We start from the raw sequence: 15,384 nt of genomic DNA, 5'->3' as shown, positions 1-15,384 counted from the left end.
TAACTATTTTTTTCTACTTCATGTATGTAATTATCAAACCAAAGAACTATTTTTACTGCTGTGAAATGAGCAAGCAGTGAGAACCTTAAAGATTTTGTAATAGATTTGTGTCATCAGAGGAGGGTCATGCAGGTATTCTCTTTTGTTGCTATACCTGTGAGTAAGGTAGACAGTAGTATTCAAAAAGGTTGGAGTACTTTATTATTAAGAAATAATAAATAAATATTCAAATATCAGTCAGAATTGAAATCACTATCTATCATGGCATAATTATTTTCATTTTTTATCTAGTTCTTTCCATCTTTTCTGTCTTTTCTTTCTTTTCTTTATGTAATGCATTGTCTCCAGAAATGAGACACGATACTGCCCACACGAGTATGCCTGGGTATGCACAGGGCTGCTACTTGTCTGGATTTATTTCAGTCTTGTGTGTATCTGCTGCTGAAGTGTACATGCTGCTGCTTCATTTGTAGTTGTGGTTAAATGTGAATTGCCCTGTTTGAGACTGTTGGCCTCCTTTTCTGTATTGCAGAGAAAAGGTAATAAAAATGCTCTATTTTATTTTCAGACAATGCTAATGAGGAAGAGTTGGAAAAGATCAAGTAAGGTAACTTTGTAACTTTTAGCATGTGGTCTTCTAGCTGGTGGCTTTGGTTTTTTATTTGGTTTTTTAGAACAGCTATGATTTCTTGCCAAACATGCCATATAGGAGTGGAAACTTCTGGCACAGGATGTATTGCCTGTCCAAATGTATTTTAATGACAGTGGTTTTTGTTTCATTAAATAAACATCATGGTATAGTTCAGCTTTTAATATAATTATAAAACCTTTCAGCTTTGTCACAGCACTTTAACCTATCTGGAAGCCATCTAGTAACTTCTTCTAAGTGGCCAACATGTCCTGATTCCTTTTCCAAAACCTTTAATTTCTCAAGTGTAAACAATTTCTTGTGTTAATGTGAACAAAGAATTCATGCCAAAGAGTATCTTTTATTTTCCTGTTAGGTACTTCTCTTACTGATCTGTGTTTTTGTGTGCAAAGTTTTCACAGTGAAACTTCTTGAAGATAAATTTCCCCTATCACTGGTTGCGCGCAGGTGGCAGTCATAGCCAGGCCTTACGAGAGCATAGTGGACTCCACTTCATAGAGCTCTTTAAGCTTCTCCCCTCTTAGGAATTATGGATGGAGCGATGTGTGCTGTTTTCCACAAGAAAAAGACTGAGTGTTTGACTGTAGTGGAATGCAACCACGTTTTTTCTTCTCTCTGTATTGTTAATAAGAGGGTATTTACTACCTAAAGTGAGTGAATTTTTCAGGAACTTGAGCTAGTGAGGTTGATAAAATTTGCCATGTAAAGATGTTAAAATGAGAAAAAAAAATAACTATGTGGGATGATTCACTGATTTTGTTAAATTATTTACTCTTCTAGCATATTGATGCACGACTTTAAATAGGAGGTTATTAATAAACAGTGTTGTATATGAGGCTTGTTTGATAAATATTTGCACTTTTTTAGACCTAATTATATTTTTAACCTTGAAACATAAAAGAGAGCAGTGTTCATAATTCTTGGGTTATGTATGGGTTTTTCAAATAGTCTGCTTCTGGGATGCAGGACAATACTCAGTCTGTTTCCTTTGTGAAATTTATGAAACTAAGATAACGGTGAAATGACAATATGTAGTTTTTTGATTCTCATGTGGTTCATGTAACTACGAGAAATATCTAAGATGCTCAAACTGAAGAAATAAGGAGGAGCTGTGAGGATGTTGAGGGGTAGAACTGGTTTGCATCATGTAACTGATGTGTTAACTCCTGATGTGCTGACTGTTTTGGGTAGCATGTTTTCTGCATTGCAAACTGACAAAACTGTGAGCGTCAATAATTCTGAATGAACAGTGCAGCGTGAGAGCTGGGAATTCTTTAAAGGTATTCAAGTGAGTTATTTATCCCTGTTCTGTTTTGTTACATTCATTGGATAGCATTTCATTCAGTAGTTACATTTTTGCAAACTGGCATATAAGGATATTTGGGAAAAAGTGAATGTATGGTTTAAACATTGCATTTTTTTCTATGGTTGTCTTGGCTGAAGTAATATTTTAACCTAGAGGTGTAATGCATATACAATATCTTACATGCATTGCTGTGTTAATGATTTATATATAGAAGTATATCAGTTAAAACACAAGAGATAATTGGCCTTGTGGGTCTATTCAAGCATTCCAAATCTTTGATCTGCTCTCAGCAAAACAAATTTAATAATCTTCTGTTTACAAAGAATTCATTCAAAAGACTTCTTGTTCTCTGGGGTGCAGGGTAATCAATATTAAGTAAGACTGTTATTTCATTTGCAGATTAGAAATGGTCTAAAATAGGTACATAACTCTATTAGGTAATAGAGAAAGGGCCCTTTTCTTATTCAGGATGGTTTTGTCTTGTGCTTCTGAGAGCTGAGAAAAAAGTAGAATATTAGAATTTTTTTAAGATACCATTATAAAATTTCCTAAACCTAATTTTGGGTCTCTCTAGACTTTATGTACACCTCTAATAAATTAATTTGTTTTTACATGTTATGGCACTGTTCTTTGATTTTAAAGTTTGTCCTTGAAGCCTACCTTTTTTTGTAACATAAGTAGCTCAAAGTTAAGGTGTAGCAATGCAGATCAGCGTGGTGTGGCTTGTGTTCATGAACTGCATGCCTAGTTAATGTTTTCCTATGGGACTATAACTATAACTGTAACTATTTAAACAAAGCTATTTCAGTGAAGGCAATAACTTTTAGCCAAAGCATATGGAGAGAGAGCTCTGTCAGAAACATCCATTTCACTGAAAATTGCTTTTTTCTGAATAAGTGTCTCCTTTTTCCATTTTTACATCTGTGGGAGAATTGATATTAAATTGTTTGAACATGATCAGACCCCATGTTAAACTTAGGTTAATGACTCATTAAAGAAACACCAGGAAAACTTTGTAAATGCTTTAATTTGAGGACAAACTGATTAAACAAGTGATTTAGCAGTTTTAGCCAACATATTATGGGAAAAATATATGTAAGATTTATCTGCTATGCCCTCTCAAGTAACATCATCCCAGTAAAATCTGGAAAAGGTAATATGTCTTCTCTTAAATCTTTCTTCTGTTTCATATCATCAATGGTAGTTTAGAACTGAGACTGCTAGAAAGTACTCAAATATAACAACACTCTAATTTATACTATTAACATGTTGTGAGTTTCTATAAATACTATTAATTAATTACTATTAATATGTTGCTGAGGACATTGATCAATTAGAATGAAGTGTCCCTCCTTACCAGAAACGAAGATAAATTAGTATGTTCTGCAACATGTAAAAACGAAAATAAAAATACATTGTCATCCCAAAGTCATCAAATCACAGTGTGGTTTGGGTTGTAAGGGACCTTAAACCATCTAGTTCAACTCCTGTGCAGGGACACAACCCATTTGACCAGGTTGCTCAGAGCCCCATCCAGTATGGCCTTGAACACTTCCAGGAATGGGCATCCACAGCTTTTCTGCACAACTTGTTCCAGTGCCTCACCACCCTCACCATCAGAAATGTCATCCTAATACTCAGTCTCAAGCTACCTTCTATCAGTCTGAAGCTATTCCTCCTTGTCCTATCACTCCATCTCCTTGTCAAAAGTGTCTCTTCAGCTCTTTTGTAGCCCCTTTGGGTACTGGAAAGGGCTCTAAGCTCTCTCCAGATGCTTCTCCATGTTGAACAATCTCAGCTCTCACAGTCTGTCTTCTCCAACCCTCTGAGCATCTTCGTGGTCTTCTCTGGATCCAGTCCAATAGGTCCATGTCCTTGTATTGAGAATCTCAAGAGCTGGATCCAGTACTTCAGATGGGGTCACAACAGATGAGAACGGAGTACAGGATGGGAATCACCTCCTTTCACCTGCTGACCATGCTTCCCTCGATGCAGCCCAGAGGGCCGTCTGTGTCCTGGGCTGCAGCAACGTATGCAAAGGTCATATTGAGCTGCTTATCCGCAACACCCCTCAAGACCTTCTCGTCAGGGCTGCTCTCATTCCATTCTCTGCCGAGCCTGAAATTGTGCTTGCCTTAGCCCTGACCAAGGTGCAGAATGTTGCACTTTCCTTTATTGAACTCTGTGAGATTTGCATGGCTCTCAGTCACAACTGAGAAGCTATTTCTTATTAGTTGGAATTGGGGATGAAAGAGTGCATTGACTGCCTAGAGCAAATGAATTAAAGTGGTTTTTCTTTGCATTTAGGTAACTATATTTCCTTTAATTCTGCTTTAGGAACTTTTGCACATACTTTTAAACTGAAAAATAGAACTTATGAAGATTTTAACGAGAATGAGTTGTTAAATGAGTGGCTTTCAGCTCTGAACTGCTGACTGTTTTTAAAATTTATTTTAGAAACTTTTCCAAAAGTATCTGTGTTCCAGTTCCACAGGCTAAAGTTCTAAAAACTGATTTACATTTTCCTAATATCAAAAGAATTTTTTTCTGTTACAAAATTGAAACAAAATGCTTTTTCTGCTGGAATGAGATGCCTCTTGAGAAGACAATAAAATTGGAAATAGCAAATCTTGGTATAAGTATTACAAGGACAAACATAAGCGTAGAGTTGTATGATATTTCTTAATTGAAGGAATTTAGAGTTGGTTCAATCTTTCAACCAGAATCTCTGAGCCAAAACTCTAAGGAATTTCAGAATACTTGGTAGAACTACTGCATTTTGAGTTCTTTGAAGAATCTTTTAAGACTGAGAAAAACACTTGTGTTTTGTAAGCCGTGATGTTCTAGATATCAGTTTAGCCGCTGTAAATAGTGCTTGAAGGAAAGCTACTAAATAATGGAAGTAAAAAACAGTCAGAATAGATAGACCTGTTTGGTAGACATCTAATTATAAAATTTATGCAGATATTTGATGAGGCTTATATTTACATTAATTGTGTGAGTGATAACAGCTGATCCAGCTAAGAATAAAAACAGCAGAGTAGCATTTTGTCATGGGGTGTTTCATTCCTACATTTTCCAAAAGCGTGGGAAGTTTCCATCAAGTTTTGGTTGCCATTCCTTTTGTGTATCAAGTCCCTGTCAGCTTTGGGACTGTGGTGACATTGGCTATCCCAACCTGTTGACTTTCACGTGTTGCAGCCACAATTTCCAAAGGGAATTACTGGGACAAAGAATGGAGGCAGTTAGGACTATGCTGGCACAGCCTCTCTGCAAAGTGCTTCTGCACACTGTTGTCCTGTATAAATGTTTTCATCCTGTTAAAGAAAATCCAAGTCACAGTGAGTGCCACAGTCTGCATCACGCTACACCTGAGCTGCACCCAGCAAGTACACTTAAATAGAATGCCAAATTATTCAATTTAGAAAAAGACAAAAATATGTGAAATGCTGCAAAAGTATGAGCTGTTATTACAAATATTGTAGTGTCACAATAGCATTGCTATACAGAAGCAGGATCATGTTGTTAGTGCAAACTCCATAAGCTAGACTTAACATGGCAATTAAAACCATGTTAAGTCTAGCTTATGGAGAAAATGAAAGAAACTGGAACACTAAAAAAAAAAATTACTACTTCTTTACAAATCAAGTTATTGGCAATGATTACAGTAGGCCCTCAATGAGAGCTATGTTTATGCTAAGAAAATGTTTATATAATGCTCCCAAGTTGTAAATGAAATTCTTCTGGCAACTGATTTTCCCTACTCAAGGTGTAGGGCAGTGTAAATTTCTCAACTGTAGAAATTTTTATTAGCTGCACCTAGAATTAGAAGAGCCTGAAATCTAAAATTTACTTTATAAAAATTAAGGAAAGAGTTATTTCATATTGCAATAATTATCAGTATCAGTCCATTTAGAAAACTTTCTTAGTTATCATGAGTAAAAAATAAGAAAGAATCATCATGATCCCATTGAAGGCATTTCTGTAGTTCAGTGTCTATAATGCTGATGAATTCAAACCATTTTTTCCATTTCTATTTGCCTATAGTAGAGAGAGAATGAGAAATCACTTGTTATGCATAGTGTTCTCTCAGAACCTGAAGAGGCTGACTGAGGACGCAGGCTCCCCCCAGCCTCTTTTCCCCTTGCCAAACGCTGTTCAGGAAACACACAGCTGGACCTCAAGGTTTGAGAAGGTCTCCTTCCTAACATTCTTGACTGCAACTATTACATATAATACTAAATGTGTGATTTTTTTAAGTTTAGAACTCTAGTATAATCAGAAAACCATGTGAGGATATTGAAAAATATTACTTTATCTATTTTGCATTGTGATAATGTAAAAATATTTCAGTCCAGTTCGAACTCTGTTCTGACACAAAATGTAGGAACTACATAGAGGAGACCTTTCAGGTCATACTTTTAGTTGCTTGTAATGTAGGAAAAGCATTGCAAATGCATGTGACCGTCTCTTAATTTTTACGTTATTTTGTTAGAGCTGGCAGTTGTATTTACTGAAATTCTCAATCTTTATTTTACATTGTTTATCCAAGTTCTGCAAGCATCCTAGAAACTGAGGGAAAGGAATTCTCTTTACATGAATTTACAGCAGTAATTTGCAGCACTGACTTTGATTCACTTTGCTGTATTTCTCTATCAGTGCTCTGTTAAGTGGTGGAGAGAAGTATTTTTCTTTTCTATATTTTTTCACTAATTTCTTGATGGATATTTTTTTTTGAGCTTTGAAACCAAAGTTATTTTTTGGATTGAAGTGTCTCTGCAGGTCATATAGTGCATTATTGATTTGCTTTTTAAAAAAAATTATTAAATTTGTGGTAGACTTTTCTATTTCTGTCTGTTGTGTTCCAGGACTCAGAGGAGCAGTATGTCTTAGGTGTGTGTGTAATAAGGGGGAGATTTAATAAAAGCAGAGTCTGTTTACACAAGCACATGCTGGTGAGAGAGGTGGTACTTTGCAAGGCATGAGGGCTGATCAATGAAGAAATGAGGTTGAGCTGGGAGAGGACAATCTTTGTGGTTTCTCCTACTTGATAAGGACTAAAGTTTCAGAGGACATTTAGTTACCTAGAGATAAACAAAAATACGAGGGGATTTTTAAAAATACCCACAAAGTGCATCTCTTCTTTTGACAAAAATAACAGTAGCTCATTAACAATGTGGTGTTGATTATCCTGGGATCAATGCCCAGATTCTGTCTAAGCCTTGTTGGTTTCCCATCCTTTAATGTTATCCAGAAACAGCTGAATGCCTGCAGAATATTAGGTCATGTTTATTAGATCATCTTTCAGCTCTGGCATTTGACTAGCTGTATTAATCACATCTAGCAGAGGGTGCAGTTCTGTCAGAAAATTCTTTTCTCTTGATGCCCCTAGCCCACCCACTATATCACATTTACACAGAATAAGTGGAACACAAATAAAAGCTGTGTTTTTCACATAACAAAAGTGCTGGGTTTGCTTGCTGTTTATTAAGCATTAAAGCAGTGTGTGGATGTGAAAATATGTGGGTTTTTCTTTCACAGGTAGCTTTGAGTGTCCTTTGGTGTGAAAGACTCCTTTTCAGAAGTCAAATTAAAATTTCCTTTTGGAAAAAGAGAGAGGGAGAAAACTTCATTGCATGCAGGCTGCAACTTACCCACCACCCCTCACTCTTTGGGGGGTTTAGGATATGTCAGGTGGGAGTCACTATGCCTGTGTGCTGCACAAAAATGTGAATGATGTAAACAGTAGTCCCACATTAATGATGGTTTGGACTGAGATTTTGATCATGTTTATTTCCAAATTGTGGCATTTTATATTAAATTTGTAACTTTCCACCTATTTACAGACAAATGCAAAGCTGTGCAGTTTCTTCTTTTTTTTCCTGTTTGTGGCACAAGAGTGAATCTAGGCTGCAATACTCACTACATGCTTTCTGAGGGAAACAAGTTGCCTAAGAATAAGTCCTAGAAAGAGTCCTTCATAGGAGAAATTGAGAAAGATACATGCTCATTTCTTTGTTTTATTCTCATGGTTACCATTCTGAATTTGTATCTCACTGGGGGCTGGATTTTACAGGTTACTTAGATTCCCAGAAATGTACCTAGAAATGTGCCTGTCTCACACTGTGAAAATAAATTCATAAGGAAAGAACTTTAAAATGTGGAATCAGTCTTCCTTTGCCATTTTTTCAGCTATCTTTTTGTCACATTTGACTTGAAATCTGAACATTCTTCTTCTGTTTTTCTTCCTACAAGAACCATCACATGAAAAGAGAGTTATGTCCGTAAATTATCTGTAATTTCTGAGAATAAGTGTGGTTTTGACTGGTAGAAAAGTGTGTTGGATTCCCTTCAGTCTTGCTCAGAAACAAGAAAAGCGCCAGCTGGAAGTTACTCTTGTGGAGAAGGCCACATAAGCTGTGTTTTTCATGTCCAGGAAATCTCAATAACTTTAGCTTCAGTGAGCTATGCTCTGACTCTTTCAGTACCTCTCCCTTTTGCTGTTCCATGTATCTGTGTGTTACCAATAAAGACTGAAATGAAAACTGCTGTGGTCCACATTCACTACCTTGAGGAAGAAACAGCCACAACCAATCAATACCTCTTTGTAGCAGCTGGCTGCTTTTCTTCCAGCATGGTGAGACATAGTCTCTGGAACTTTACTGTCAGTCAAGATGGCACTAGGCTCTGCATAAAGCTTTGCTTGTCATTGACTGCGAGATGTGGCTCTGACCTGGGAGGGCTGCCTCCTGCAGCACGTGAACACTGTTCTCCAGCCTCCTGCCTGACTGTTGTAAACTTCTGTCTGACCTGTCTGCCGTTTTACACCCAGGTCTTGGTCATCTAGATCTTACCTTGCTACCTTGTATGGAAATTACCCCCACTGATGAAACTCCCGACTGGTCAGGAAAAAAAATCACCTTGCTTGATGGTGGGGCAGATGCTCTAGTGCAGCAAATTATTTTAAGAGCTGCTGAAAATACCAAATCTAGATTAAGTATACTCTCTAAATTTTTCACTGTCTCACTAATAAAGTAGAGAGCTATGCAGTGTGCTTAAGATTTACTTCAAAAGACTTGCAAATGTAAGTTCATGATAGACTTCTGGAAATCATATAGATACCCATTCAGCTCTTAAAACACCCCCAAGAACTGTATATTCTTTGCAGAAGAAGTCTCAACCACTGGTTATATCCCAGTATTGAATACCTTCCTAAACATGTCTGGTCTTCTTTCTGTATCTCTCATCATCTGGTGTTCAGGGCAGAGCCAGTTATTTATTATCCAGTCTTTGTTTTGCTCTAAGTCTTCTAAGAAACTGGAACAATAAAAAAAAAAATTACCACTTCTTCACAAATCAAGTTATTGGCAATGATGACAGTAGGCCCTCAATGAGAGGTTTATTTATGCTGAGAAAAAGTTTATATAATGCTCCCAAGTTGTAAATGAAATCTCTTCTGGCAACTGATTTTCCCAATTCTGTCCTAATTTTTGTAGAGGGTCTGCTTTCTTATGTCCCACTGCTGCTTCATGTTGCAGGTTAAGTTCAAGATTATTCCACACACAGTTTCTTGTTTGCCTTTGTAGAAACAGCAAGTTCATGAGAAGTTTCTCTGCAGTCAAATCCTTCACTTTAGGAACGGAAACCTTTAATAAATATAGTGAAATATTTTGGGAATAGCCATACTACTTGGAGTAAATAACCATTAGAAAACACAAATGCATGCCAAAAAATACCTGAAATACTGCAGAAAGTATGTCAATCATATTTGCTCCAAGCCCAGTGGCTACAGTTCTCAAGCTGTTCTCTCTAAGTTTGGGTGAGTGTGGTTATAATCCAGTATAATCTCTATCATTGTCTTGGGGTAATAAAGTAAAACCCCTGTCCTGGGCACCTGCATAGCTGTAGCCATCCAGCTGAGTTTACTATCTAAAAGACACAAACCAAACCTGCACTGAAACCCTCTTACAGAGATAGTATAGGTCTGCAAAGGATGAAGCCAGGCATGCAAGACCTGCATGTGTGCAGGTTGCTGAGCCCACAAAGCCTTTGTTGCTCAAACTACACTGCATAATAAAGTTGTAGTTACAGCAGAGTATACATGCAGACTTTTGATTCCTAGAGAAAATAATTTTCCTAGAGAAAATAATTTTCAAGTTTAAATATAGTTTAGCTATCTAGTGTTCTGATTATAGATAAGGTAGCATGTAATGAATGAACTTTCACAATAGAAGGGAGAGCCTTTACCAACATTGCTTCTTCGATGCACTTGGATGCTTCTTGGATACATTTGTCTTCCTTACGAGTGCAAATGGGATTACCCAGTCTGGTACCTGGTACCTGTTGGAGCTCAGAGCAAACTGAAAATGATCTTAAGTTACTCAAGTTTATATGCTCCTCCTCTCAAACCTCCAGTACAGTTCATTGATGAAAGCTGTAGTTGCCTCGTTTGTGTGTGTGAATCTTATTTTAACCTCCAGAATCAGTGGCTGAGGGTTCACAAGTCCACAAGTCTCTACGCAAGTCTCTGAACAGAGGTTTTGTTCTTTCCAAACTCTTGAATTTATGTGCTCAATTCATGTTTCTGAGAATACCACATCATTTCAGAGGCAGAGATAGAGGAGTTTATTGAATTACTTTGCCTTGATTCATATTTCTCATGGTGGGTTTGTATTACGTTATTCTAAGGGAAGATTATATTCTCAACAGGGCTTTATGTTTATAAACATGGAGTTTGTTCAAGTTCATTCAATCATATGCTACTAATAGAAGAGACTTTCTAACATTTGTTTTTATTCTATCAGCAAAGGAAGAAGTGAAGCAGAAAGAAACCCCTTTCTTTAAAATGAACATTTCCTTGGGCAGCATTTGCTCTGCTTGTTTATGCAAAAGCAGCATATGACATTACCCACATAATTGTCACAATTTTATTACTCTCCAAATAATTCTATGCAATATATTTTACATATGTAGTGTCAAACAGCTTCAAAATGCCTTCAGTCCTTGTTTTAGATTCATAGTTACATGAAATAGAACATTAAAAGCAGGGGAAATTTTTGGAATTGTGTTAACTAAATCTATTCTTTTGTTTCCATAAAGTTTCAGACCCAGAGCTTACGTCTCTCAGACCTGCACAGAAAGTCTCAGTTATGGAGAGGGATAGTTAGTGTTACCTTAATAGAAGGTCGTGAACTTAAGGCGATGGATGCAAATGGGCTCAGCGATCCTTACGTGAAGTTTCGTTTGGGGCATCAGAAATACAAGAGCAAGGTAATTTTAGGTGTAACTGAATTTTTTTTTTTAATGCTTTGTTTGATGTTTTTAGCTTGTATGACTTTCAATGGTGATGAAGATTTATTGTTGTAATAATTACCTGTCAGAGCACCTGGAGCTTTGTTCTTGTTTCTTTATAAACAAAAGTAGTACTAGATGGGAAAATATGTAGCACTGAAAAATGTGGTTTTGCAGGGGGGCACACCTAATGTTCCATACAGGAACTGTGTTGGCTTCTTTTTTACTGTTAGGGGTCATTGATGGCAGGGAGGAGATGCAGAGTGATTCTGGCAAGGTCTTCCTGGCTTGATGCTGGGTGCCTCTTGGACCTTTTGGATTGTCTTATCTTCAAACCATGTCACGTTCATAAGCTAATTTTCCTCTTCATGTCCTTAAAAACAAGTTTCATTAAAGTTTACTTCCTGTATAAGCGTCACAGGTAGAGAGGAGATAATTATGGTGAAGACTTGCTTGGCTTTGTTGCTACTTTTTTTACTCTTGGTCCCTGCCATTTTGAAAATTGCTGTTTAGGGGAGATGCTGGGGCGGTTGATGATGCACATGACCTTCCTCTCTCCATAACCATGACAGTTACTGTGGTATTCACAGCCAAATTAAGGGTAAATTGAAGAAGAGGGCAGGAACATTTTCTTGTCATATTTGTAGACCTCTGAGCCTGAATTAGGGGCTCTAAATCTGAAATTAGAAGAAATAAAATTTCATGCTTTGGTGAATTAAAAATTTTCATAATCCTTTCTGAATTTTCTTTTTTTTCAAGCCAGTAGAACTGGTGGTTGTCGGGAATAGTGTTTGCTAAATAGGGAAGATATTAGGGGTCTTCTGTCCTTGCTCAGGAGAGTGAATACTGCTTTTGCATTATGGTAGAAAATTCAAAAATTTGGACTGAAATTATTAAGAAAGCTGCTTTCATCAGAGTTTCAAACGAAAGGAAGTAAAATACAGTTTTGGAAGTGAACTAATTTTATTCCATAGAAAGTAAACCATAGTGTCATGTTTCTCGCAATATTATTGCAGCTGGGAAAAAATGACATGATACAATTGTTTGTTTAAGTACTTACAGTAACCACCTATGTGTCATTGCAGGTGCATTGTTTACCTTTGGGCTCAGAAACATTATAGTTAATTGTCATTTAACAGAGGACATAATTTTTCTACAGAGAAATTGCTTCATTCCCAGGACAAATCCTTTGTTCAGGGGGCTTTTGAAGGTGACAAGTTGCAGGATTTTGGAGCTTGCAGGATTTTAGAGAGACATGAGAGAATGGGCTAGTAGTCTTTCCTAATTACCATATTTTAATTCTCACTGCTTGAGATATTGATACTACAAACAGAAGAAGCTTCTTGAACAGACTTTAATGATCAAATTTACAATATAAGAAAGTGTATTCCTACACAATGTAATGCAACTTTCTTTCTCCTTTTAGATTGTTCCAAAAACTTTGAATCCTCAGTGGAGGGAGCAGTTTGACTTCCATCTTTATGAAGAACGAGGTGGAATTGTTGATATTACCGTGTGGGACAAAGATATTGGGAAAAAGGATGATTTCATTGGCAGGTTTGTGCAATTTTAGCCCTCTTGGTCCACAGGGAGAAGTCCATGAGAGAGGATGATTAAAATGAGCCTTGCCATTGAAACTGTTTCTTATGCCCATTCGTTGTTGGTTTCTTGTTTAGTGGTTTTTTTTTTTAAGTTTGGGGAAGATTGTCTGCAATGTTCCAGTACAATTTGCTGCATTGCTGTAATTCTTTACATTAATGATGTAATATAAGTTTTATTGACCAGTAGGTGGCAGCTTTTACCAAGTGATAGACAGAGGTTTTCAAATATAAAAATCCCCTGTTTAGAGCAATTACCAAGGTGCAGGAAGTTCCATATAGTAACATTCAGCTTGGTGGAAAAATAACTCTTGACTTGATGCAAAAGACCAAATTTATGTACCAATCTTTTTTGGTAAATGAAAATAGAGTTGAAGGACTACATACATATTTTGAGACAAAGAATCATTGACCTAATTCATATTCAGCAAAAATAAAGCTGTCTGGGAGTTCAAGAAATAGTGTTTATTTGTATGGCTATGCTCCATTTTACAGAATAGGAGGTGGCATTAACTGTAAGCTAATAGGGGAAAAAATGTCTTGTGCTTATAGCTACTACAAAGTAGGTGCTGTTTGGATAGCTCAGATACTTGTTTACTTCATATTTTCCTTGATATCCACACAGTCATTATAATACTGTTAATAATTAATTATTAATCCTATATATTTTGATTGTTTATATTGGAGGTGCTTTCATTATCATTTTCACATTTTGTGGTATCATAACTATCAATATTTTTCTGAGGTAATGTACTAATTTAGTCCTATGTCTACATGTAATATACCTTGGGAAATTATTCCAGTTTTCTTTTTTATTCTAACATTCTTAGGAAAATCTGTGAGATTCAAAGTTTTCATGAGTGATTTTTCAGAGCATCCTCATCCAAGCACCACTTACTGAAATCTTGCTGCTCTTGATTTTTTTGACCCCTGTGTCGCTGTACATATAATCCCTATTCAGTTTGTCCTTGCAGACATTCTCTCATTTCACCTTCTGTTGGTACCGTATCTCTGGTAATGTAACCTGCAAAAAAATTCTTCTCCAAGGAGATTTCCATGAAAAAATGTCATTTGTCAAGCTCAATCTGAATATGAAAATAGGTCTTAATATTCCCCCACCCTGATATTCTTTTCCAGTCACTGCAAATAAAAATCACCAACACCTGACAGCTCTACTTTATGCTGACCTCTCTTCCCCAGTTTCTCCTTTCAAGGCTGTCCCTAAAAGCTGGAAATATTTTGGTGCACACACTACAGACTTGCTCTGTGCATGTGTTATGGTAAGTGTGTATTAGTTTTTAAAAGCACAACTGAGTTGTGCTCCATGACTAAGGCTCTGTGGCTTTCAAGATAGACATAATAAGTTGAATATCTTGATTCAGGTTCCAGAAGAAGTGATAATGAGGCTGTGGGAGGGAAACAAAAGACTTCCTGGTAGCATTCTACCATTGCTCAAGAATGAAGGGTAATCCATTTCCTTTTGCTGAGATCTTCCTGCTTGCTTGAATAATGTGCAAGCAGCAGCTGTAATGTTATATAAGAATATTTCTATTAAATGCAAATGAAAACAACTCTTTCTTGAAGATGTCCTGCCTGGATAAAATATGCCTAGGGAGAAAGCACACTAAATTGAAGAACTGCCCAAACTGAGAAAAGGTTTCACAGGTGGAAGGTAGAAAGGAAAAATTCCAGGATCTTCCTGGAAAATAGCACAGAAAACCTGTGTTTTTTCTGTGCTAAGCTCCGTTACACACAAATTCTATTCCAAACCAGAATGCTGTAAGCTCTCCTGGAATGATAAAATGTTTCAGCTGCACTTTGTGAAATAAAAGAAGTGGGAAATCAAGAACATAGGCTTCTGTGGCCCTTGTGTATTATTGTCCTTATTAGGGTGGAGTACAGTAAGGACAGGTGAAAGCTGGGAATGTGACAGGGTAGCAATGATGCAAGGAGTTGGGCTTGCAATCCATTTCTGAGGGCAGAAAAATAAAGGAAAGGTGTCTGAGAAGGTTGAGGATATGGAAGTGAGATTCTGGTTTTGGGGTGGCAAAAGTGGAAGTGTAAGGGGTGGCTTGTAAGATCTGCCTGTAAGAGGGAGGAAGGTGTTGAGTGAGTGACAGCATGGGATCCTTGTTCAGAAAAGTGAAAGGAGACGTCCATCACAGAAGTATCATGCAACTCTGTCTTCATTTTGATGCCCAGGCATGATTAGTATGGCAGTGTCTGAAATGAAATGCTGCCTGGTTGATTTTTGTTCTTAACTTGAAGCATTTTGTTTATAAAATACATTTGAATTTCAATTGTGTGCATTCTCCATGGCAGTTTAAAGGTTGTAGCACCTTGTGAACTTCCATCCCAAAATATTCTAAAAAGCCCCAAACCTTACAACCAATTAAGTGTATATTTCAGTATTTCAGTATTTCAAAAGCTTGCGGAAAGGCCTCATATAAGAGCTTTGTGGAAAATGTATTTCCAGTCATGTGGTGATTGGTATGAGAAAACACTCTATACTTGACTAGACCTGAGCTGCATTTTACAGG

The 15,384-nt window shown here is 36.9% G+C and overlaps 1 protein-coding gene across 1 annotated transcript in view; it reads left to right on the top strand.

The window, feature by feature from the left end:
* MCTP1 (multiple C2 and transmembrane domain containing 1) overlaps positions 1-15,384 on the top strand; it is a gene marked incomplete at its 3' end in the record, with an annotated part of 214,444 nt that overhangs the window by 75,018 nt on the left and 124,042 nt on the right. The window contains exons 6-8 of the mRNA XM_084224913.1: positions 569-607; positions 11,055-11,225; positions 12,673-12,803. Of these exons, the coding sequence (XP_084081039.1) occupies positions 569-607; positions 11,055-11,225; positions 12,673-12,803 (341 nt within the window). The remainder of the gene's footprint in view (positions 1-568; positions 608-11,054; positions 11,226-12,672; positions 12,804-15,384) is intronic.

The sequence above is a fragment of the Fringilla coelebs genome (genome assembly GCF_963513975.1).
Source record: "Fringilla coelebs genome assembly, chromosome: Z".
In the NCBI taxonomy this organism is placed as follows: Eukaryota; Metazoa; Chordata; class Aves; order Passeriformes; family Fringillidae; genus Fringilla; species Fringilla coelebs.
Note: the sequence above shows the minus strand (reverse complement) of the source record. Positions and strands in the feature narration are given on the sequence as shown.